General features: G+C 37.7%; 4 protein-coding genes across 6 annotated transcripts; 3 read left to right on the top strand and 1 right to left on the bottom strand.

The window, feature by feature from the left end:
• Nucleotides 1–887: 887 nt before the first annotated feature.
• On the top strand, nucleotides 888–6,985 carry ush1ga (Usher syndrome 1Ga (autosomal recessive)). 2 transcript variants are annotated; one of them, XM_027141352.2, is made up of 4 exons: nucleotides 890–1,257; nucleotides 4,462–4,912; nucleotides 5,070–5,872; nucleotides 6,073–6,985. In XM_027141352.2, exons 1-4 carry the CDS (start codon nucleotides 1,094–1,096, stop codon nucleotides 6,074–6,076), a joined length of 1,422 nt encoding a protein of 473 aa, XP_026997153.1. In that variant the 5' UTR covers nucleotides 890–1,093; the 3' UTR covers nucleotides 6,077–6,985. The 2 variants fall into 2 exon arrangements, with proteins under 2 accessions (XP_026997154.1, XP_026997153.1); XM_027141353.2 differs by lacking the exon at nucleotides 6,073–6,985 and having other exon boundaries at nucleotides 888–1,257; nucleotides 5,070–5,876.
• Nucleotides 6,986–13,721: 6,736 nt separating this feature from the next.
• LOC113639608 (tripartite motif-containing protein 16-like protein) lies at nucleotides 13,722–18,586 on the top strand. Its single transcript, XM_027141586.2, has 6 exons — nucleotides 13,722–14,627; nucleotides 15,532–15,627; nucleotides 16,550–16,783; nucleotides 17,054–17,225; nucleotides 17,301–17,396; nucleotides 17,838–18,586. Exons 1-6 carry the CDS (start codon nucleotides 14,169–14,171, stop codon nucleotides 18,377–18,379), a joined length of 1,599 nt encoding a protein of 532 aa, XP_026997387.2. The 5' UTR covers nucleotides 13,722–14,168; the 3' UTR covers nucleotides 18,380–18,586.
• On the bottom strand, nucleotides 18,467–20,197 carry amn (amnion associated transmembrane protein). The gene has a single exon (XM_027141587.2). The coding sequence runs from the start codon at nucleotides 20,123–20,125 to the stop codon at nucleotides 18,713–18,715; it is 1,413 nt and encodes a 470-aa protein (XP_026997388.2). The 5' UTR covers nucleotides 20,126–20,197; the 3' UTR covers nucleotides 18,467–18,712.
• Nucleotides 20,198–21,419: 1,222 nt separating this feature from the next.
• zgc:112148 (uncharacterized protein LOC550424 homolog) lies at nucleotides 21,420–25,201 on the top strand. Of its 2 annotated transcripts, none has more exons than XR_003439862.2 (7): nucleotides 21,420–21,577; nucleotides 21,729–21,799; nucleotides 21,985–22,129; nucleotides 23,375–23,464; nucleotides 23,635–23,760; nucleotides 23,905–24,071; nucleotides 24,293–24,372. XR_003439862.2 is itself a non-coding variant. In XM_027141588.2 (7 exons), exons 1-7 carry the CDS (start codon nucleotides 21,566–21,568, stop codon nucleotides 24,546–24,548), a joined length of 600 nt encoding a protein of 199 aa, XP_026997389.1. In that variant the 5' UTR covers nucleotides 21,424–21,565; the 3' UTR covers nucleotides 24,549–25,201. The 2 variants fall into 2 exon arrangements, 1 of the variants encoding a protein (XP_026997389.1); XM_027141588.2 differs by lacking the exon at nucleotides 23,905–24,071 and adding an exon at nucleotides 24,522–25,201 and having other exon boundaries at nucleotides 21,424–21,577; nucleotides 24,293–24,421.
• Nucleotides 25,202–25,486: the final 285 nt, after the last annotated feature.

Genomic DNA, 25,486 nt, shown 5'->3' with positions numbered 1-25,486 from the left:
AAAGAAGGGCACAGTGGCTTAATGGTTAGCACATTTGCATCCCCCTTACAAGGTTTTTGATGCCTGCACATTCAGACTTTTTCCCTCTGTTTTGAGGTTTTTCACTGAGTATTCCAGTTTCTTCAAGTGGTTCCAACACATGCACTGTAGTTTTCCAGAGTGTTTTATTGATTGGCAGCCTGTCCAAGGTGTCCCCCATGTTGTATCATGAGTCCGCTGAAACTCTAGCATAAGAGGTACAGAAGATGGATGGACAGATTGATGGATGTTTTTTCACATGAGTTAAAACAACCTTTCTTATAGAATGGTCAAATCCATGCTACACATCCATAAGAGATATATCATAATAAACATTACAGCTGGAATCAATAAAATAACTTTTCTATGTTGCTTTCTGTTTAGTAGAGTAAAGCTTTACAGACATTCCCAATTCTCAGTTCTAATGGAAAGGAAAAGAATGTAACTCTAGACATTAAATTTGGGAACGTCTTGAAATCCTGAATACGAGCTTTTATACACACGCAAGCTTTTATACACACTAAAGCCCTCGGTCACTCTCCCCCGGACTGCACACTGATGACGTCACCAGAGCTGCCTCACTCTACGTCATTAGGTGACTAAATATTCTCCCGAAACACTACGAGAGGTGTTTTTGTATTAGTATTGATAAGCAATAACCCATTTTCACATATGTAATCTTTTCTATCCTTTTTCATGCACGTTTTGAGGGTAAAAAGTTGACGTAATTCCTTATTATTGTTCTCCTGAAAGTTTTACACGAAACAATTCCATTCTTTAAATACTCTTTCCAGCTTTAAATAGTCTTGTGCTAAGATCGCCTACACATTGCATGATCATTTCAACGTTAATAAGGACGTGACTTAATACTGATGGAATCCCATGGAGACCACGATGCTGCACAGGCCACGCCCACGGGCGTGAGTGCGTCTCCGGTGTCCATGGAAACCGTCGTGAGCGTTCACCGGCCGCTCTGCACACACGGCCTTAGCGAAAGACACTTGCCCTCCGGTGCCGATGACGAAGACTGGGTGTAAAAACTCAAGCATAATGGAGGCCGAAGTTCGAGAGCAACATGAATGACAAGTACCACAGGGCAGCGCGAGATGGCTACCTGGACCTGCTGAAAGAGGCCACGCGGAAGGACCTGAACGCGCCGGATGAAGATGGCATGACACCGACGCTATGGGCCGCGTACCATGGCAACCTGGACGCGCTGCGGCTCATAGTGGCCAGAGGGTAAGCTTTCAGCTTCAGCTTACTATAGTTTCTCTGTTTCACAGCTGAATGATTTAGTTTGACATTTCTACAAGAAAAGAATTAGATCTCTTTTCTCTGCCATTGTAACAGCGCAATATCCTTATTGTATGGTACTGCATTATAATACACTGACCTTGTAACAGCATACCACAGTATGTCAAAACACTCCTGCCATTGTAATAACATATTACCATGCTAAATTGCAATCTATGTCAATTTACTACACGGACAATGTAACAGTGATGCTAAATTTACTACACTGCCAATGTAACAGTGATCTACTGAACTAAATAGTAGGCTGGGTCCAAATATCACTCATAACCTTACTAAACAGCAGTCTATTTATGAAAATATATATATATATAGTGTACACTGCCATTGTAACAGCATCCTACCATACTAAACTGTAGCCATACCAAATAGTGTGCCTCTGCAAAGCTATACCACCATATTAAATAGTGGTCTGCTGTTGTAACAGCTTATTACTGTATTAAGTAGTATCCTAGGTCAAAATAGTATTCTGCCATTGTAACAGCACTCAAAAAGAATTAATAGCCCGTCATTCTAACAGAATACTATCATAACCATAATATAACAAATAAATAACTAATGCATAACTCTAACTACAGTCATACATACTGTAATAGCATAGGTACTGCTGTTGTATCTGCATCATAGCACATACAACTTGATAGAGCATGTGGTACTATTTTAAGAAGCCATATATCATGGAATTATGTCAAATCTCAAAGTTGTTATATTGCTTTTATTCTAACAATGTCCTACTAGACAAATGTACTACCTGTTCCCCACACCAAAGATATATCCAGTTATTATCCAATCTCCCATCTGTTTTACAGCACAATATATCAGGTGTCTTTCTATATCTCTTTTCCATTTTTTCTTTCAAGCTGACAGGTTTACAAAAGAAATGGTTCTCCATTTTAGAGAAACCAATAACACCTGATACCATCAACAGCATGTAAACCAATGTCTGATCTGATTTTTAAATGTTTTATAGACAAATAATAGAATTGGTGATGAGAATATTGGAAGGGTTAATAAAAGACAACATGCAGCAGCCTTTTTGGCTACTCCTCTGGCTGACCTTCTTGGTCCAAGAGATCCATTGAAAGAGATTAATTGGCAGAAGTTCTCAAAAGGTTTACATGACAACTATTGAAAGACAGCAATTATTGTGTGATCTCTTGCAGACAAAACCAGTATAGAGTGCCATGTGCACAGACTGTTTAACACACCTGCACGCTGGTAAAGGGAGCAATTACGGTAGATGCCTTTAGTGTGCTGGTCTCTTGGGCATCTTCTCTTTTGTCTGGCAGGAAATGCATGCCAATACACAGTGCATGCCAGAAGTCATGGCGTAATTTCTCACCAGAATATGAGACTTTGAACAAGTGCACAGCACATAATAAAGGACAGAACAGTCTGTTTTCCCAGCATAATTTATTGAGACATAAACCCCTTATGTCAATAACGCCAAACATTTATAGTCAGTGTTGGATCATATAGCAGTCAGCACTTTTGAGATTTTATAGCACAGTTTATCTCACTGGGCACTGTGTTAACAATGACAGCACAAGATATAAGGTTTTCTGTAAGTTTCAGTGGGACTATTTATGACCTTTAAGTTGGACACAAATGTTCCAGGTTATCAGTGTAGGAGTGTTTCTTTAAGCAACAGCCACCTATTTTTCACTGGATTGGCATGATATCTGAAGAACTCCTGAATTTTCTCAACACACGGCACACCATCAAAAAAAAAGACCTCTTGTGTTGTTGCCATCATCCTTTCATGAGGATAGAAATGATCTGCACATGGAAACTGAGATACAGCGATAACATGTCAAAGAGAAGGTTGAAATCAGGGTCACACCAGTTAGCAGGGGATAATCCTAGCACTGGCCATGTCCAGTGCTGCACACAGCTTCACGGACATCTGTGAAAACCTTGCAGCTTTGCTCATCTATAATGTACTGCTGTAACGCATTGCCTGCAGCCCATAAATTATTAATAAGAGCCACTGCTGTATGAGTCACATAGAGCCCAAATGGGATCCAAGCCAAGAGCTGCGTGTGTCAGTCTTAATGAATACAAGTGCAAATGTGGGGTCACTTCCTTTTTCTAATAAATGCAGTCATATGTGTAGATGTATAGACCAGAAAGAATACTTAATCAATAACATGTTGTGCATAATGCAATAGGCAAAAGTACAAAGCAACAAAATGACTTTTGTTTTGTAAATATATTTAAAATGTAAAAAAGTGTTATGTTTAGTTTTGTCTAAATTAAGCACCTTAAATTGAATTGCTTGTAAATTACAACATTAATTTAAACATAGCTAAGCCCCGGTTAATGTTATTTAAAGCAAAGGTTTAGAGTGGTTTAAAAAAAAGTTTGTAAAGCTGCTTTGTTACAATGTCCATTGTTAAAGGCACTATACAAATAAAACTGATAAATTCATTAAACAAATTAAATTGCATTGAATTTATCTGTGGCTATACACTGAGTACCAGGAATTCAGGGTGACATCATACAAAGTGCAATCCTACCGGTCTTCCCTGCAAGAAGATACTCATAGAGTTACTACATAGGCAAGTCGAGGGTCAAATAACACATACTGTCCCAGAACTTCGGTTCAGCTTCATTGGAGATGAACCTCTGGTCACAGGGTTGTGGACCATGTATCATAGTCATTAATTGGGGCAAGTACAGTAGGAGGTATTAATGTCACTGTAGCATTCCTGAGCTTGTTCTTCACCAGGATTTTGTTGTACAGTTATTTATGTTAATGTTGTCTATTAAAATTTCATAGAAATAAAACCCAGGCATAGTAGAGCACCTCAATATAACAACCTTATATATAATTAATTATCCTCTATGATCCTGTGCATACCCAATGCTGAAAACATGATTAAAAGTATGTTGGGATATCCTTTGTATGGCTGCAATTTCGGGTTTTGAGTAACAATAGAGGCATAATGCAACCTGAGCATTTGTTAAGCACAGGTTTTGTATGCCAGAAAAGCTGTCAACTTAACACCATGCTGTAGAAATTACTTCCTTTTGATAGACAGACACTCAAGCCAGAAGTAGCAAAGGCAAATGACAAAATGTTTTGTTTTGTTTTTTACTGATTATATATTTTCTCTGCTGCTGTTTTAGAGGGAATCCTGATAAATGTGACATATGGGGGAACACGCCACTCCACCTGGCTGCGTCCAATGGCCATCTCAACTGCCTGTCCTTCCTGGTGTCCTTTGGTGCAAACACATGGTGTCTTGACAATGACTACCACACGCCGCTGGACATGGCTGCCACCAAGAACCACATGGATTGTGTACGCTACCTGGACTCCATTGCTGCCAAGCAGACAGCACTCAACCCGAAGGTGGTGGCCAAGCTGAAAGACAGAGCCTTCCGTGATGCAGAACGTCGGATCAATGACTGTGTCAAGATGCAGCGCAAGCACCACCGCCGCATGGAACGGAAGTTCCAGAAGGAAGCCACAGATGCTTCACTTTCGGATGCCATGAGCTTCTCCAGCTACACCAGCAGCACTTTTAGCCGCAAGCTGCACCCTTTCAACACTGCCACCAGTGTGCCATACTCACAGGTTAGCCTTGATGATGTGTTTCAAAACACTGCCTTTTAGATAAATTAATTAATTTTCTTTTTATGTCAAGTATGTCAAGTGAGATTGTAGTAAATCTGTAAGAACTGAAGCTTAAAGCAAGTGAAGCTTAAAGCAAGTGCTGTTTCTGATGTTCCAGGCTACCCTTCATGCTACAGCCAGGGGCAAAACCAAGATCCAGAGAAAGTTGGAAAAGAAGAAGCAGGGTGATGGGACCTTCAAGATCTATGAAGATGGAAGGAAGAGTATGCGCTCTCTTTCTGGTCTACAGCTTGGTAATGATGTCATGTTTCTAAAGCAGGGTACCTACGTAAACCCAAAAGACCGTGGTCGGCGAAATGTCCGTGATATGTTTCCACGGGATAATGAAGATGCCATCTCGCGTGCCATCAGTGAGCCAGACCTCCACGGGGCAGACTTGGACCACTCAGAGATCAGCACTGACTCAGGTCATGACTCGCTTTTCAACCGGCCAGGCCTGGGTACCATGGTCTTTCGGCGGAACTATGTGAGCGGGGGACTCTTTGACATAGGCTCTCGTGATGAAGGCAGCATGGCCGGCAGTGGGAGGGCACCAAACATCCGTCTGCGTAGCCGTCTTCAGCGATCCCCAAGTTTAGATGAAGACAGTATCGGCAGTGCTCGAAGCCTCCAAGCAAGGAACATGGAGGAGGTTCCCTGGGGTGATGTGGAATTAGGACTGGATGATGACGATGAGCCAGAGAGTAGTCCACTTGAAGTATTCCTGGCTGCCCAATGCATGAACGAGTTCATCCCTATTTTTAAACGAGAGAAGATTGACCTGGATGCACTGCTGCTGTGCTCTGACAATGACCTCAAAAGCATCCACATTCCCTTGGGACCCCGTAAAAAGATCATTGAGGCGTGTAAGAGACGCCTGGACACTATCGAGGATCCTGACAGCATAGAAGACACAGCGTTGTAAGTTGAACCCCATGTTGTTTTATAAATTATTCATACCTAATATTCATGCGAGGAGCAAGCTTGTCACTAGTGATTAGTGTTATTAGTCTCCATTTGCCACTGCTTTTTTAAGCTAACTTTTTTCAGCATAGTCCACAGTTATTATACAAACTGTTAAAACATACATCATGTCAGCTGTATGCTATTTCTCTTTACAGATAGCACAAAGGACTTGTTGCACTATGAATTTGGCCATACTGATGGCATATGTCTTGATTCAAGTGCAACTGAACATAAAGACATGTACACTGAAAGGAAGTGTAACTTTTTTGGGGGGATTTTGAACACGTCTTATTACCCTAGGAATAAATTTGCATATCAGATGGACCGGACAGAAAGGTAGTGCCTTGTTGACTGGCACACACAAGGAAACATGCATGCCAGCAGTAACAGCTGAATCAAGCTGCGGTATCACGAATGCCATACATAACAGTAAAAATCCTGCGGACAATCCCGATGAAGTCAGACTAAATCAGCATTATTCTCATGAAGTGTCTGCCCCTGTGGGGCATGAGTCTTAGCACCTGTGCTTCCAGTGCATGCAAATACTGTATCTCTGTAAATCATCATTTCAGGCATGATGTACTATATTTTTATGACATAGATGTAGAAGATTGTGCTGAATATAAGGATGTGTTTATGTGGGCAGATTTGAAAAGTTGTGGGTTTCAAATCCAGGAAACTTCTACACACTGCCTAAGTGATGTCAAACACAGATTGTAGGTTGCCAATGTACATGGCAACAAATGTCTTTGGCACACTGTTAGGGCCAGTGAATGCCTGTACTAAGGATGAATTGTGAACCTCCATTTTGTTTGTTTACATTTGTCAAGCCATACTTCTGTTAAAGACTTGGGGCATGGGGCATACAATTTGGTGATACATAAATCTTACTTATGCTGATTTTTTTGCACTCATGCCATATCACTACAGAGAAATTTTCTTCACATAAACCTATGTATATTTAGTATACAGTACCTGTACAGATTTAAATGCATTCCAACCCAAAGAGTATGTGCTCTATCTTTTGTGCATAACATTGTTCATGTGTTTTATATCATTTCATAAAATGTAGCAATAAAAGATGCTAAAAAACCTATGAAATTTTATATGATGTTCATGGACATACTTGAATACCTGTAATGTGGCTGTATCAATGAACAGCTTTGTAATGGCAATTCTTACTCTTAGAGACCTCTGATTAGACTATTCTTGTATTTGCACTTGTATAAGTCTTATTTTATCCGTTTCTTGAATGCACAAAATAATGAAAGCACACCTTTCAAACCTGTTCCAGCATGACAATGCCTCTGTGCAGATCTATGAAAGCATGCTTTGCTCAGATTTATGTGGCAAAATCCTGCATTAAGCCCTGATATCAACCCAACTAATTTTTTTAAATGAACTGGAACACCGACCGAACCCCAGACCTCTTCACCTAACATCAGTACCAGAGGTTTAGTGACGTCTGTGACCTTCACATAAGAGCAGAGAAAATTATAACAGCAAAGGGAGGCTATATCTGGAATGGGATGAGATAAGATTAAAGATGACATGAGATGTAGGGATGTGAGATGAAGATTATCAACAACAATTTATGCTAATGTGTAAATAATATGCTTCCATAGAGTCAAGTACCAACCCTACCACAGAGTTAACCTCTTCACCTGCTTGCCCAGTTTGTTGACACCATCAGTACTAATGCCACCTCACCAGCAAAAAAAAAGACACCCTGCTACAAATGTAGCTGCCTGGTACATACATTAAAGGATCTTAGCCTCCTCAGAAAGATTATGCGCAGTGCTTTCTTAAATAAGGGCCACAGCATTGTTTCACCATTCCAGTTTGTTGTTGAGTTGCACTTCAAGAAACTTGTAGGCGTCGACCTACTCCATTCATTCCTCCATTATAGCAACACTAAGGAGCTCCATTAAGTTCACCACCAGCTCCTTGGTTTATCCAATGTTGATCTGAAGGTGGTTTTTGGTGCACCCTTGTATGAGGTACAAAAACATGCTTTTGTGTATGGGTGTAACTGGTCCACAATATGGTGTAATCTGTCTTACTGCAGTAGACAAAACCATGTTATGTTTCCTTTGAAGTGCTATTATCTGTCTTTATAACAGTAGGCTCCATCACTGGGTTCTTATTCTTAGCTAATACTGAGTACTTATTAGTGGCTATATCACTACTTATAGTTTTTGTACAATATAACTGAAAGAGTCCTGATCAGGGTAACATACAATATGGTTCCACATTAATAAAAAGACACTATGATGTCAACATTGAGTCATCTACAGTACGATAGCAATACCTTGTATAACTACAAAAGCTGCTTGCATCATGTTCACATTTAACACGTGCCGCTTGTGTTGTTAAGAACTACATTTTATCCTTTTTCAGACTGAAGTTATGGATATATGTTGGGCAATATTACGGCCATATGAGCTTTATGGCCATATTATCTATTCGCTGCTACAATTCTTTGTATTATAGGCTCTATATAATTGGTGGTTTCTATATATAATTGTTAAGACCTACAGTATATAGACATTTCTTCACAACACAGAGGTAAAATGAAACAATCAGTGTGCCATACAGAGAAGGAGAACAGGAACAGGGTTAAACTTTAAAAATCTGTACAAAGGAGAACTGCTATACTTGACACAACACATTTCACAAGTCACTTTAATCTTATATCAACTAAAAGTCCACATCAAGGCATAACAGCTAATGCTGTGCAACCTTGTAGGATTTCTGGATATGTTGCAAAACCATTATTGTACCCTCCCAATTTTTCAAGATAACTCAATTGATAAATTCTGATCTTTTTTTACCTGTAGATTATTAAAAAGCTGTCCAATTCTCAGTATACACGTTTTAAAAGTGCAGATTGAATCTAGAAAGCACAAATGCGTTAAACTGTCCAATGTTACTGTAGCTTTGTTAATACTCATTAGATTCATTGAATTTTAAACATTTAGCTATAAGAGCAATTCATTTGTCAATTTATTGTCATTCAATTTCACCTATATTTAAAAAAAGAAATAGGCTCAGAAACCATTGTGTAACACAGTCACACTCATGTTGGTGCAACTTTACTATATTCTATATTCTATATTTCTGTTTACACGATTCTTTACACTGAACACACTCTTATGCTCAACATTACAAGATTGCAGTCCATGTGAAGGATTTGTCTCTATTACAGCAGATCTTAGTCTCACACGCACAAACACACACATACAAACACACACACATACACACACACACCGCACGCACAAACACACACCAGCAGTATTAGCAGTAGATGTGTAATATCAGAAGAGTGAAGAAGTATGTGTGAAGATAGAGCCTGATAGTTTATGGTGGATTAAGTTACAGGGTTAACACATGAGAAGAAACATTATTTATCTCTGTTTCAACGACTGATAAGATCCAAGAAGACTCTACTACTCTCGTGTTTTGTAATAGCTTGTCCTCGATGTTTCCAGGAAGCTTGTCTTGGCTTTCAAAACTGTCAGCTTTTTAGTTATAAATACAATTTATTTGAAAGAAGGAAATAAATAAGATTTTTGGACAATCTGTGTTTTTTATCCTGAATCTACAATCAAATAGAATTAATTAACTAATTAAATAAATAAATAAATATCTTTAGGGTTAAAGATGTCAGTACTTGCCTTTCCACACTTGTAGCACTAGAGGTCAGAAACGTGCTACAGCAGAAATATTTACAGTCTGAATAAATTCTTAGGTATAAACATATTTCTTTATAACACACAGAGAGAGAAAGGTGTTGGAACAATTAACGCATGTTGCCTTAAATTTCAGTTATTTAAACTGTAAGACAATTACAGAATATAATAGATGAGTTTTTTCTCTCAGAGTCTAAATACAGTGTGAACGTTGATAGGCTCACAGATATGATTTTGTGTTGTTATGTTTGTAATAATGTTATGTTTGTAATAATACACAGGTCACTTTTTTTTAACTCAAATTAAATGGCATCCAGAAAATTCATCCACCTCAGTTTTACCGTGTCTGCTAGTTTATGATCATGTTTGTAATTGCTCAGTGATTCTTTATTCAGCTATAAATCAAAGCTGTTCCAATAAGTGATCAACAGGAAACAATGCTGGGCCTTTCCCTATCACTCTGTTTTCTTCTTCACCATCTCTGACAGATTAGGTCTCGATAACACAGCTGTGAAAGGAATGATGCTGACGCAAGAATCAAACAAATGTAAAGAATGTGAAAATAGCTGTATTGTAGGTTTTTTGAGAAATGCTTTGAATTTATTTGACATTTGTCTCAGTTAAGTTCTAGCTAATTACTGTGTGGAGAATGTCCCTCATTTAAAAATATGTATTCTGTCTACACACTCAGTCTTTCTGTACGAAATCGCTTCTTTTATATACATACTGAGTTGATGTGGAGTTAAAAAAGAAATGGAAAAAAAAGGAATAAACCCGTGTATTTCAGTTGAGGTGCTCACGCACTCAAGCTATCAAGTCTACCTCAAACAATTAATACAACAGCAAATTAAATTCAGTTAAATCTCTGGTTTATATGAATGCACTTGTTCTAGTTTTGCTTCGTTTTTAGATTTATTACTACCAGAGATGGACAAAAAAATGTTGTATGTATGCTTTACTGTAATACACTGTACTGTCACCAAACTCACAACACACATCACTGATGTCCTAATACATGTTCTAAAACACTTATTTGGGAGAAATGTCTTTTTGTTGATTTTTTATGATTTTTCATATTTTAAAAAAATCAATAGCTTTACTGTAATACACTGTACTGTCATCAAACCCAGAACACACATCACTGATGTCCTAATACATGTACTAAAACACTTATTCTGGAGAAATGTCTTTTTCTTTATTTTTTATGATTTTTCATAAAATTAAAAATCAATAAATTGACTATTATGGAAATTATATTCAATAGCTTTACTGTAATACACTGTACTGTCATCAAACTCAGAACACACATCCCTGATGTCCTAATACATGTACTAAAACACTTATTTTGGGGAAATGTTTGTTTGTTGATTTTTTATGATTTTTCAGAATATAAAATAATCAATAACTTTACTGTAATACACTGTACTGTCACCAAACTCAGATCACACATCACTGATATCCTAATTGATATAGTATAACATGTATTTTGGGGAAATGTCTTTTTGTTTATTTTTTATGATTTTTCATAAAATACAAATCAATAAAATTATGAAAAATCATAATAAAAATCAACAAAAAGACATTTCCCCAAAATATGTGTTTTAGTATATGTATCAGGACATCAGTGATGTGTGTTCTGAGTTTGGTGACAGTACAGTGTATTACAGTAAAGCTATTGATTTTTTCATTTTATGAAAAATCATAAAAAATAAAGAAAAAGACATTTCTCCAAAATAAGCATTTTAGTACATGTATTAAGACATCAGTGATGTGTGTTCTGAGTTTGGTGACAGTACACTGTATTACAGTAACGTTATTGATTTTTTTAAATTATGAAAAATCATAAAAATTAAACAAAAAGTCATTTCCCCAAAATAAGTGTTTTAGTATATGTATTAGGACATCAGTGATGTGTGTTATGAGTTCGGTGACAGTACAGTGTATTACAGTAAAGCTATTGACTTTTTTTGTATTCGCTTTTCGGGGTTTGCACTTTGCAGACGGTCCCTTGGAATCTGTCTTTTCGGTGTTCGCACATAGAGAATTATGTATTTTGTCCAACGCGGAGGAAAGCTAATATTGAGGAAGATTAGGTCGTAGCTGCATTGTAGCTGCCTCTCTACATTACTAAGATAAAAAGGAGGTGTTATTCGTGTAGTAACACCCTTTAGTTCAGGAGCTATTGACTCGGGAAAATCGAATCTGGGAATATGTTGCCAACTTTACTTAAGTATCAAAACCAGTGTTTATTGATAGTTCAGGTCTGATGTAAAGCTGCAAAGCTTGGATACGTGGTGAAGGACGCTTCCCCCGTGCTCCGATAAACACACGCTCGAGAAGGAGTTGAATCTGGTAACGTGCAGAACAGGATCTGGAAGAAGAAGCCTACCGAGAAGAAGAATGAGAGAGTCGCGTTAGTAAGCATAGCATACGAGACTGGACGGTGAATGAAGGTGAGAGCGTGGCTTAAACAGTCTGTGAGCAATTAGTGTTGAGTGACGATTATCAATATATAATCAGGTGATGATTATCAGAACTCCGGTGATTGAGATCTGAAGGAAGTGTTGTGAGAACCTGGCGTATCCGTGACATATATATTATGGAATGTCATAGAAAAAAAAATATTAACCACACTAAGAAAGAGCAATATTTTTTTATCAAGGTTAATCTAAAGAGTTGGTCAAAAGCTTAAGACAACTCAGAAAGAATGGCATAAAGACTTGGAGGCACACTCCACCACATATGGCTTCCAAACATGTTCAAGACAGAAGGCTCCATTAGTGAAGAAAAGGCATGTTGAAACTTGTTTAAAGTTTGCTAAACAACAACAAGTTGAAAAAGGCTGTGAATTACTGGGAGCTCCAAGAAGTGCTTAAATAAATCTCTAACGTTAGTGATCATTTAAGAGATACAACAATGATAACAAGCTACTTACGTTTGTAGATAAAGTTTTTTTTTTTTTAACGTTTTTTTTTTGGCACTTCAGATAATATGATATCTGATATAAGGGAAATTTATAAGCATTGATGCTCCCATGCATTAAAACTTAGCTCAGGTGAATCCCAATTCTTTTGATCATTGCTGAGATGTTTCGGCACCTTGATCGGAGTCCACATGTAATAAATAAAATTGATTGGACATGATTTGGAAAAACACAGACCTCTCTATAGAAGGCCTCACAGCTAACAATGCATATCAGAGCAAAAACCAAACAATGGTATCAAAGGAACTGCCTTCAGAACTCAGAGACAGGATTGTTGCAAAGCACAGATCTGGGGAAGGCTCCAAAAAAAATTGTGCTGCGCTGAAGATTCCCAAGAACACAGCAGCCTCAAAAATTATCATTTAAGCATTTGGTACAACTACAGTAGGACTCTTCCGAAAGCTGGTCGCCTGGACAAACTGAGCAATCAAGGGAGTAGGGCCTTAGTAAGAGGAACTCAATGGTCACTCTGACTGAGCTCCAGGGAAAACTGAATGGAGCAAAGTACAGAGATATCCTTAATAAAAACCTGTAGATTTATGTAGTTTTTCGTACCACCATCTTCCTGGAGAAATGTTGTTTTATTTCACTGTGTACTGCATCATTTATATATGATTGAAAATACAGTAGAAGCTTTTTGATTCTTCATGACCTGATTTGAAAATGGCTGACCACTGACGGTCCCTTGAGGAGCTTGAGAGGATTTGCAAAGAAGAATGGCAAGAAATCCCCTAATCCATGTGTGTAAAGTTTTGCGTCATACTCAAAAAGACTCAAGGCTGTAATTGCTGCCAAAGGTGCTTCAACTAAATACTGAGTAAAGATTCTGAATACTTATGTACGTGATATTTCAGTATTTTCTTTTTAATAAATTTATAGACATTTCTAGAATTCTGTTTTCACTTTGCCATTATGGGGTACTGAGTGTAGATTAATGAGAGAAAAAAATATTTAATGAGCGTTGTATATCATGCTGCAGCATAACAAAATTGAAAAAAGTGAAGGGGGTCCTCGTCTTCCTTTTCTACTTCGTCTTCTTCTTCTTCGTATTACTATCATAATTATTATTATTATTACTACGACCGCTACTACCACTCTAGGTTTTTTGTTTTGTTTTTACCTTAATCATTATTTGACTAATGTTGAAAGTAATAATGAGTGAATAACACAAAACCTTGTCTTACTTGTATATATTTTGCATAGAAGAAGCTACGAATTGAACAAGTGTAGATAAAAAAAAATGTTAGGTTATCACAGAGCACTAGAACAGATATCCTCTAAGAGGAAAGATTAGAGGAAATACCAGTGTAGGAGTATGACCCGTACTATTACATGCTTGCCTTGCCTCCTCCCTTCTTTCAGGCTTACAGACAGGAAAGCATGTAGCTCTAGTGCTGAGATTGACCCTTATGTAAGGTATGGCCTTCTACTCTAAGGTGTGGCTTGTAACAGAACAAACAATTGTGGATACCGGTTTGGCAGCACTGAGAAGGGTGTACTGTATGACAGTTTCAGTCTGTATTTTGCCTCTCAGAACAGACAGGAATCTTCAACAGTTATAGTGAAATATAGGAACATGGCGGAAACAATTTCAAACGAAAAAATCCCAGCCAGCACTGTTCAGCCTGGAGACATGGAGAGGGTCCTACCAGATAGCAAAGAAGTCTCAAATGTTGAAGTCAACAACAAAGAAGCTGTAAAGAGTACATCTCAAATGTCTGGTGATCCAGAGGCAGAAGAGGTAATGTGTGATTCATGTATTGAGAAACCTCTCAAGGCGTCCAAATCCTGCCTGACCTGCATGGTGTCCTACTGTGAGGAACACCTGAGGCCTCATCTAGAGAACAGCAAATTCCAGAGCCATAAGTTAGTGGAGCCTCAGCTGGACATGGAGCAGCGCACATGTGAACATCACCAGCTGGAACTGCAGATGTACTGTATGAAGGACAACTGCTGCATTTGTCCACAATGCGAGGCAGAAGGACACCAAGGGCACAATGTCACACCAGTAGATGAGGCACGCAAACATATCGAGGTATGAAATTAAAAGATATTAATGGTCTTCTTCCATTTTCTACTTAGCAACGAGCTCTTACTCTTATTGTCCAGGCCAACTGTTTTGCTTATTTTAAATACATATTTGTAGAATATATTTATATTTGTATTTGATTTCATAACTAATATCTCACATATTCAATAAAATAAAGACAGAAAAACTCTTTGGCAAGCCAAGGTTACATTCCCTTATTTTTCAGTTCATTTCACATAATCAAGGTCACATGACATGTACTGAAAAAAATAAATTTTTGTTCAGAAACCTTAAGTATTAAAGTGTATTAGAAATGCATAATACTTATTATGTATTATGGATGTATATCATAATTAAACTCAATAAAACATTGGGGCATGTAAGATGATTATCCAACTGCTATAAATGTGATTTCTATGACTTCTCATCTTAACAAGAGATATAAAATAATCACATACAATATTATAGATTATATAATGTTTTCACTTTAAATTAAGAAAGTAGACAAGTACATGGAACATTTTAAATGGATCCATGAGGCACTTTGGCTGGTTAAATATTGAAGTAGTTTAAGCTTTTCTAAGAACTGGCTACACAGATGAAGCATTTTCTTTCATCACAGCTTGAGTCAGTGGAGTTTGTTTATAACGATTCTGGTCAGCACCACCCTTTGTAGTTTGTACTGTATATTTGTAAAATCTGTCACTTTTTCCTTTTTTCGTTAGAAGTTAATTGTGATATTAATAGTTTTGCTTTTTTTCCTCCAGCATATTGTGTTTTCTTTAATGTGAGAACACAATAGTGAATGCTAAAGGTGTGTGTGTGTGTGTGTGTGTGTGTGTGTGTGTGTGTGTGTGTGTGTGTGTGTGTGTGTGTGTGTGTGTGTGTGTGTGTGTGTGTCCATCTGAAGGGCGAGCTACAACAAAAACACAAAGAAATGCAGAAGACTTTAACAGCTGCTGAACAGGCCATTAACAGGCTACAAAACAACTGCACATCCATTGAAGTGAGTTTTTATAAATGTATCCAGCAGTTTACTAATTCATTTGATTCTCTTTTCATACACATGCTGATGACCTTCTGTGCATTAATTAGGATACAGATACAGTGCAGTGTACGTGAGGCACTTGACAATTTAGAATGCAAATTGAGCATAAATATATGACGCTGTATTGCCAAAAATTCAGATTTTGTCAGTTTTTTTTTTCACCTATAACATACTATAACTTTAAACATATTTCATTCTACCAGTATGGAAATGTTTTATTTGCTTTTTAATCAGTCTGCAAAGACCAAAAGGCACAAATATTCACTGATGCTCAAGAAGACAAATACAATACAGAAGAATCAGGGGGTGTAAACTTTTGAACAGGCCGATCAATAAAAATTCTTATAAATAAATGCTAAATAAAAATAAGATCTTTAAACAAAGTCAATTCATGTAATATTATTATGTATTACGTTGTCTTCTTGCGCAGCAGTGAATGTTTGACCCTTTTGTGATGGTTGTTTACGAGTCCTTCGGTTGTCCTGAAGGTGAAAAGATGGATGTCAACTTCATACAGTTGCTGATGCAAAGGGGTCAAATAAGCAGAAGATTCTGGATTTTTCAAAATAACAGTATACAGGGCAAGCAAGGGACTCATGAACAACCCTCACGAGACACCAACGGTCACTGATCATCTAGAATGACGCATGTGTAAACCTTTAAACTGTTTTTTTTTTGTGTAAATCCACTAATTATTGCATCTTGTAGACTTTATGTAAACATCTGTTAAGTAAAACAGCTTATTCAGGTTAGAACTAACTAAGCTAAATGAATTAACAAAATGTTTGGACATGCACATTTGGAAATATGTATGTATATATGTAAACTTTTGACCTCAGCTGTATCATGCTTTTTTAATTAACTCTTTTAATGTGATCAGAGCTCAGTGCTTGGGGTTCAGACTGAAATTGAGAAGCAGTTCTCAATCCTTCAAAGCGCGATTGATGATGCCCAAAAGAAAGCTTTAGACCTTCTGGATGGGGAACACAAGCAGGCCTTGAGTCAGGCAGAGAGTATCCATAGCCACCTGAAGCAGAAGATGCTTGAACTGAAGAAGACCACAGCTCAAGTGGAGCGATTTTCCAAGAATAAGAATCATGTCGATTTTTTACAGGTAAGACTGTGAACCGCTTTGCCCATAAATCATTTGGGTTATTCCTAAGAGTGCTTAATTTGAAAATCTGGTACACCCCATTTATTAGTAATAAAAATCCTCAAATAGTTTCCCCATTGTCTTTCATCAACACTTTAAATACATATCATTCATTCATATAATTAACGGTGTCATGTTTCATGGATTCAGAAGAGAAAAAACATAACAGAAGGTGAGTAGGACAGAGAAATGTTTCAGATAAGTGTCTTAAATGTGCGACCTATTCTGCAGGAATACTCAGAGTGGAAAAAGGACTCTGTGGATGTGTGCTTACCCGGTATTTACATCAGCCTCATAGACCGACTGACCACTTTTAGTCACATTGTTAAAGAATCAACACAGGCCTTGTGTGATCTGCTGCTGTCAACCTACCATGTTCAACTCAATGAACTTTGTAAAAGTGGTAAGTGCAAAAGAGAGAGACATTCGTACAGTCACACATGCTTTTTCCTCTTAATGACACTTGTATTTGAAACAGACACACTGGGAATTAAGATGTTGGTACAACCGAGTTCTCCAATCAAGCGGCAAGCGTTTGCCCCTGAGCCTGTGACTAGAGATGACTTTCTTAAATGTACGTTTGTTTCTCGGTTATTTTCCATTTTACCAAATTATACAGTATATGTTTATCTAAAACAGTAAACTATGTATATACTTAAGAGCTTCAAGCTAGACCAGATGAAGAGTATCTATTTGTTTTAAGAGTAATTAAGAGTATTACCTGCTAATGTTAGTATAAACTTGAAGCTAGATAGAAATTCGAATCTCATTAGAATTACATGTAGTAGCTGCTCCCATCAACTCACAATCTCATTAAAAATATTATAGATCATAACGTAATTCTCAATAAAATAATTCTAAGTAATGACATAATTCTCAATAAAATAATTCTAGGTGATGACATAATGTTCTTGGTCTGAATAAACATTTGTTTCATGAATGCTGTTTTTTTTGCAAGAGTGAAGCACACTGATTAACATTTTTATTGATTTTATTATATCATACTCATGTACAGATGCCACACACCTGAGTTTCAATCCTGATACCACACACAAGTTCCTGAGACTCACCGAAGACAACAGAAAAGCCAGCAACACCACACCCTGGCAGCACAATTACCCTGACATGCCCGAGCGGTTTGAGCACTGGCGACAGGTGATGACATCAGAGAGCCTTTATATGGGCCGCCATTACTTTGAGGTCGATCTGAGCGGAGAGGGTGCTTACATGGGCCTCACATACAAAAGCATTGATCGCAAAGGTCAAGAAAGCAGCAGCTGTATCACAGGCAATGACTTTTCATGGAGCATTGGACGAGAAAGCAATGGCTTCTCAGCTTGGCACTCTGATGTAGAAACCTCTCTAGAAGTAGAGACTTTCCAAAGGATTGGATGCTACATAGACTATGAAAAGGGTCTGCTGGCCTATTATGGTATAGCTGAGACAATGAAACTTCTTAAGACATATACTGCTGGCTTCCGGGAGCCGTTATATCTTGTCTTCTGGCTCTCCAAGAAGGACAATACGGTTGTTCTAGTTAAGCCAGGATCAAGTTGAGTCTTGCAATGATAAACTATTTCAAATGATTTTGAATTAGTGCTACAATGTTGTGAATGATACATCCAGAGATGAGACATATAGAGATGTACTTTTTTGAAACTTTATTTCATGTGATTTATTTTAAAATCTTAATAAACATTAAATTTTTCTTGCCATAACATGACTGAGACAAACAATGAGTTATTAAATGTTTTTATCGCTTAAGTGTTATTTTTAATCATGAAATGATTTTGAAAGGCTTACAGTGTTTTTTCCGTCAACCAAAATGTGAGGTCTAAATTAATGAATTCTTTGAAAAGTGACAGGAATGCAGTTACCATTTAATCAGCATCAAGCATTAAAATCAGTTTCATCATACACAGGATTCACAAAGTGCACACCTGAATGAGTTAAGGTGATACCATTCAGACTGTCAGTTCCATACAACCCAGGGATCTCTGGAAAAGTGCTTTGCTTCTCAAACATAGGGTTGTCAAAACCATGGTCTAAAGGCCCACCCAGGTCACCAATCTCACTATCCTTCCTCCAGCGACTCAACGAAGGTAAATTTGGAATTGTGAGCATGCCCCGACGATGGAGAACTACAAACAGAGCCAAGAAAGCCATCAAAGCCAGAATACCCAGGATAACCCCAGCTACTGCACCTCCACTTATGCCACCACTTGGTCCTGAAGACGCATGAACCTCTGCACTGTCTATGCCTAGGTGAGAACCTTGGGCATTAATATCTCTTATTATATCTTGAGCAAGGGCCTCAGCCAGCTTTCCAGAATGTGGACCAGTATTTTCATCCAGGAGAACCACCTGGATCTCTTGAGTGACTTTATAAGGAATGAGTCGCATCAGTCTCTGAGTTTTTGAGACTTTTGACATTCCCATCTTTATAGATTTATACTTAGACAAGCTGAGGAAGAGGTGCTGCACTCGTTGTTGGTAGGATTCGATGTTAAAGCTGTCAGAAAAATAAATAGTCACAATGGCACCACATACACCACAGCAGTGTCCCAATGGGTTCAAGGGTATCTTGCAGTCCAGGTGTGGACACTTGACATATGAGCAGATCCGGTAATGGTTGGCTGAATTTCCACACTCACACCCAGTGATATCATTGCAGGCCGATCCGCTAACTCTGACTGCTGAAGATCCGTGAAACTGCAACTTGCCCAGATGGGAACTAGCATACTGTGAGAAGTCAGAGTTTTCACTGAACTTCTTTCCCAGCACTGACACACTCTTCACAGGAACGCTGTTCTCATGTGCCGATACATCCACACGGAATGATGATCGATCCCGAAACAATACATCATCATGCTGGCAAGGTACCATCTCTTCATGGACAAAGAAAAGATATGGCCCGCTCTGAAGGTGATCTAATGACGAAGCAGCCTTCCACATAGCTGGATCAAACCACTTCAGAGAATCCGGGTCTTTGAAATGGGTAGTGCCACCTGCACCACAGCTAGGATCCTGGCCTTCTCTAACATAAAAAACAGCTCCGGAAGCTAGAATAAATTCTCCATCCACAGGCAGACTCATTCCAGAAAGTGTATGAGCTTCCTCCACATACACAGCAACTTTACCAGAGGCTGAAAATATCACTTGGTCACTTCCACAGGGTACAGAACCTTTGTCCCAATTTGTCCCATTTTCAAAGTTGGTGTCTGGTATCCACTGCTTGTACACTGCACATGCAGAAGCAAGCATAGCAAGCAAAATAAACACGACTTGTCTGTTTGCCATCATGAGAGGGTATGAAATCAGATGTAAGAGGAAAATATGGACCTTTGGCCTTTCAGTAAACTATGTGACTATCACATGAAACACTAAAACTTGTTAATGAGAATTCCTGACAGCAGTTCAGCCAGTCAAATATTTACCATAGTTAAAATACCAGACACAATTCTCAGATCTTGTTTTTGTTTAGCCCAAATCATAGAACCATTTGCTTTAGAAAATTCTTGTAACACTTAATAATTAACAAGCGTTAACAGAGTTAATTATTAGGAAACATGTAATACGGCATAATGTGTACAGCTCTGACAGTGTAGCAAAATGGAATGGTCAGAATATAAATGAGAAAAAACGCAATTAATATAAAGTAAAAGCTCTTATTTAATATTTGAATAGCTGTAAGAATAACACTTGAAAAGACTACAGACTTAGATGAGCTTTGGAAACTTTTAAAATACTTTTAGCATCACCTAGGTAGTGGGGAGCCCTCAGTGCCTCGCTCAAGTGCACCTCAGTTATGGCCAGCCTGAGACTCGAACCCACAACCTTAGGTTTAGGAGTCAGACTCTCTAACCATTGGACCACGACTTCCCCAAAGTCTAGCAACATGGAATGGTCAGAGTACAGATAGATCTCTCACTCACTCTCACTCATTTTCTACCGCTTATCCGAACTACCTCGGGTCACATAAACAACTCGGGTAAACAAACAAACAAACAAACAAACAAACAAATAAATAAATAAAAATAAAAGCTGTTTGATTCTAATAAATAGCATATATAAACAGAATATTATTACACACAATAAAATCATGAGATAAATATTTAAACAGATAAATAATATTATTTTTGTGAAACTCAAATAATAACTCTGTAAAACTGTATTGAGCAGAAACACTGAAGCTTAAGGAGGATTGGTTCAACAGCAGATCGCATCAGGTTTCCTTGCTGTAAGCCATTAAGCTCAGGCTACATAGTTGGTAAAACATCACCAATCTTTTTTCCTTCCGGTATTACGTGTTCCTAATAAAATGGCTCTATGTAACCATTCTTTCATGAAACAATCATGTCTTTAAATGTAAACACCTCTCTAAAATACTATTAAGTAGTTACACATTATTTCCTGTTTAGATCATTTGTTTTCGATATTTTACTTAACTATTAAGTTGCTTTTTATAAAGTCCTATACATTCCTTAAAGGCGGTCTTTGGTAACCATAGAAACAGGCTGTTTGCCAAATTAGCACATTACCGGATATGGCATGTGCACTACATAGTGCACTACGGTTTTGGATTTAAACCGAAGGCCTAGTACCCTAGATGCACGTGTAGAGGGAGTAAAAGATCCATTTAGGATTCAGCCATCTGCCTATCGAAGCTCAGGGGTCCTTCTGGCAGATTGTTAGCTACCTTTGTTTACATACACGTCACCAGGAAGTGAAACAAACTTCGAAATGTTAAGACAGGTGAAGATGTTCTATATTATTATTATTATTATTATTATTATTATTATTATTATTATTATTATTATTATTATTATTATTATTGCCTGCGTTCATGAAGGTTTTATGGTTCACCGGAATGTTGTTCACTAACTAATAAGACTGGAGTCAACAGGATTCTCAGGCTGATGTTCCACTGTTTGACGAGGATGAGAACGTACACTACAGAAGCAAGTCCAAAATCCAGTGAGTTCTTTCCTTTTGTTTTGTTTTAACACATAATTTTACCCTCCTCGCACAGTCTTGTCTGTAACTTTTAGATCTCGTTATATTTATTATTGTTTTTTTTTTTGTTTTTTTTTTTTGCATACTTTAGATTATGCTTTTATTTCTTATTTATACCTTTAAACCTTTATTTCTCTCTCTCTCAGACATCCTTTGGCCACTTTCTTCCACCTTTTCTTCCGTGTAAGTGCTATCTTGGTCTATCTGTTGTGTGAACTCATCAGCAGCAGCTTCATTGCCTGCATGGTCACCATCATTCTCCTGCTGTCATGTGACTTTTGGACAGTAAAGGTAAGGCTTTCAGTGTCTTTCTGTCTGCAATAACAATCAATAACAGAGCATCTGTTTCTCTGTTTTCTTGAGCAATCTGATAGCACATCAAATCATGTTTTTGCATGAGCCAGTCTGACATATGACTCCAGGACTAAATCACAGAGATGGGGAACTCGAGTCATATGACTTATGTCAGACTTAAGTCGCAAATTTGAGACTTGAGAGTTGCTTGACCAATATTAAAAAAAGACTCGACTTGACTTTGACTTGACATTCATGACTTGAGACTTACTTGTGACTTGTACATGTGTGACTTACTCCCACCTCTGCTAAATCGACTACGTATTCTATTAAACTCAAAGATATTCTCTATTTTAGAATGTTTAGATAAGAGTCCTGATCACAGTCGCATTACTGTTGTGATATCAGGCTGTACAAGCTGTATTATTTTAGGCACTAACTACTGCATACAGTAAAGATGTTTTGGAGATGCTCTGACCTGGTCATCTAGTCATCACAATATGGCCGTTGTAACAGTCGCTGGTATCCTTACGCTTGCCCATTTTTCCTGCTTCCAACACTATGATGGATTGTCAGTAAGTGATCACAGAATATCTGTTGATTCTTAACTAATCCAGAAATGATGTGGATTGTTTAGAAAAGTAATGCTGTTTCACCTGTAGCACTCATAACAGCAGCATAATCCCTGTCATCCGTGCAGCATCACACAACACATCCAAATAATATCTCTATATTATTAATAAGATCACGAATGTACTGTGTAGATGAGGGCTGGGAGATATACAGCTCATAGCAACATATGGATTCCAAATGAGTTAAAAAGTGCACCTAAACAATGCTGTTTGCACAGATGGCTTTGCCATTTGCTAACATGAATGTGGTAATTCAGGTTACATTGTTCTTAGTGTATTTAGGACAAAAGTTCACCAGCTGTTTTAATGAATTGATTCAGAGACTACTGGGGGTGAAAACAGTACCATTTTCTAATGTGCAGTTGTTCCAAAATTCCAAGAGTGAAGATGAGAGAAATTTTTTCTTCTATTTTCAAACTCAATACTCACTTAGCAATTCAGTGCATAATGTCATTCTCTCACAAATTGTCTCACAGCAGGAAAGCAGAAATTCTTCATTCTGCTGGAACGATTGTGCTCAATAAAACAGTTAAACAGTCTCCTATTAGTTTCTCTAAAGAACAACAATTTCCCATTTATCTATGGACATGTTTTGCATTTCTGCATTCAGAATGTGACCGGGCGTTTGCTGGTGGGTCTGAGGTGGTGGAATCAAGTGGATGAGAATGGGAAGAGCCACTGGGTGTTCGAGTCTCGAAAGGTCAGTTGATGAACATTACTATATTTTTAGGGACAGTAAATTATGCACTTTATGTCATTTGCAACCTTTACTTTGTAATAGCAATGAAATGGCTAAAGGCCGTCCAGTGTGCTTGCGATATAACACAAGTAACACATAGGAAATGACTGACACCTGCTTTTCTCTTTTAGGAAACCAGCAGAAAAATTGTCTCGAGTTCAGAATCAAGGATTTTCTGGCTCGGCCTTGTTGTGTGCCCTATCTTATGGGTGTTCTTTGTGTTTTCTTCTCTATTTTCCTTGAAGATAAAGTGGCTGGTGAGTATCAGAGTCTAGTAATCAATGTCTAGTTAAACAGTTTGACCGTTCAACTGAAGCCAAGGTTGTATACCAGAAGCCGAATTAATTGTCTGATGCATGTTACAGTTGATTTTTGGAAGTTTCATATTTACATTGGTCTAGGTAACAGGTTCCCAAACATGCTGTTGGAGTCCCTCCAGTTCTGCATTCTAACAGATCCTCTTCATCTCATGAAGTGCTTTTATTTGATTAGCTGGTTAACTTAATCAAAAGTGCTGGAGAAGAAAAATCAGTTACATTTTTGGGACAAGGTGTACTCCAGGACCAAGGTTAGGATTCTGAGTTGTAAGGGAATTAGATACCCAATACATCCCCATCACCCTGTGTAGACATATACACCTGTCTAAATCTCAGACTTGCTTTAAAAGGTTAGTTTGAGATTCTGACATAATTATTGATGGATAATTAGTGATTCCTAAACTGACTCAGTAGACAAAACGATTACTGGCAGCTTTGTAACTTCGCTTTTACTTTGCGTGTGTTCATGCAGGCGGTTGTGATTATGGGAGTCGTGTTACAGTGGGCTAACCTCTATGGGTATGTCAAGTGCAAAGTCGGGGCTGGAACCAATCTGAAAAGCATGGCAACAAACTATCTTGGCCTCCAGCTTTTTAAGCAGGTAAAGTGATTTCTTCCTGAGATTTAAACTTTTCGTTTATACATAAAATATACAATCGGAGAGTTAACACAGCTGTTGTTTTCATTTTTTTTTTTCACAGGCAATGAACAAATCACAAAGCCCCTAATGTACCTTCAAGGATTTGACACCATTGGCGCTGCTTAATGTTCGAATTTATTTTCTTGTACTGACATTCAGTGGGAATCTCTTGCAACTGTTCTTGCAAAAAATCTTTTTTCTGACTAAGTGCATCTGGGCCTTTTATTTTTATTTTTAAACACTTCATGATGTTTCCGTTCCGAATACAGCTCATATCGTAAAATATATAAATTGCAATATGTCATCAATATGTGTCAAGTTCTCTATAGAATGAATTGTTGTATGTTGTGAGTGGGATGATTCTGGTTCACTTAATAATTCCATTAATGATGATACTTTTCAATAACAATGACAATAGCCATGATAATTGCAAATAAATTACTGAAATGTGGTTGAAAATAGCAGACCAGGTTGTTTTCCCGGTCTGGAATAAAAGCATGATTAAATTAAGTTACGATGATGAAATTGCACAAGTTCAATGACTGGGGGAAAATTCCCAGCATTATACTGTATATAACTGAGGACTTCTACTCCGTTCGACTGCACCCTGGACGTGACTCTGCCGTCTGGTGTTGCTGCTTATCAATAAACATTGATCAGATTGCCAAATCCTATGACATATCATCTTATTTCAAATGTGTTTCATTATTAACTTAATATATTAAAAGATATTGAATTATATTCTGTTATCAGTACTTTACACCTGCCGGTCAACTCATCACTGTGTCATTGTACATATTCAGTTGTGATGATCACCAGGAAAATGCTGCTATTATATGATGCTTCAAGTTCAGCTTTTAGTCAGTGCTGGAGAGCTTGCTAACAAATGTGAATCAAAAAGGCCAAAGTTCAGAGTTACCATTATAAACACTAACAGTTGAAGAGAATGAAATTGCTGGTTAGACGACTAGATGAAAGCATATCCAAAACAGGAGAGTTCCCAGTATACAACGTTTAGAAACTACA

This window comes from Tachysurus fulvidraco, chromosome 15, assembly GCF_022655615.1.
Source record: "Tachysurus fulvidraco isolate hzauxx_2018 chromosome 15, HZAU_PFXX_2.0, whole genome shotgun sequence".
In the NCBI taxonomy this organism is placed as follows: Eukaryota; Metazoa; Chordata; class Actinopteri; order Siluriformes; family Bagridae; genus Tachysurus; species Tachysurus fulvidraco.
Note: the sequence above shows the minus strand (reverse complement) of the source record. Positions and strands in the feature narration are given on the sequence as shown.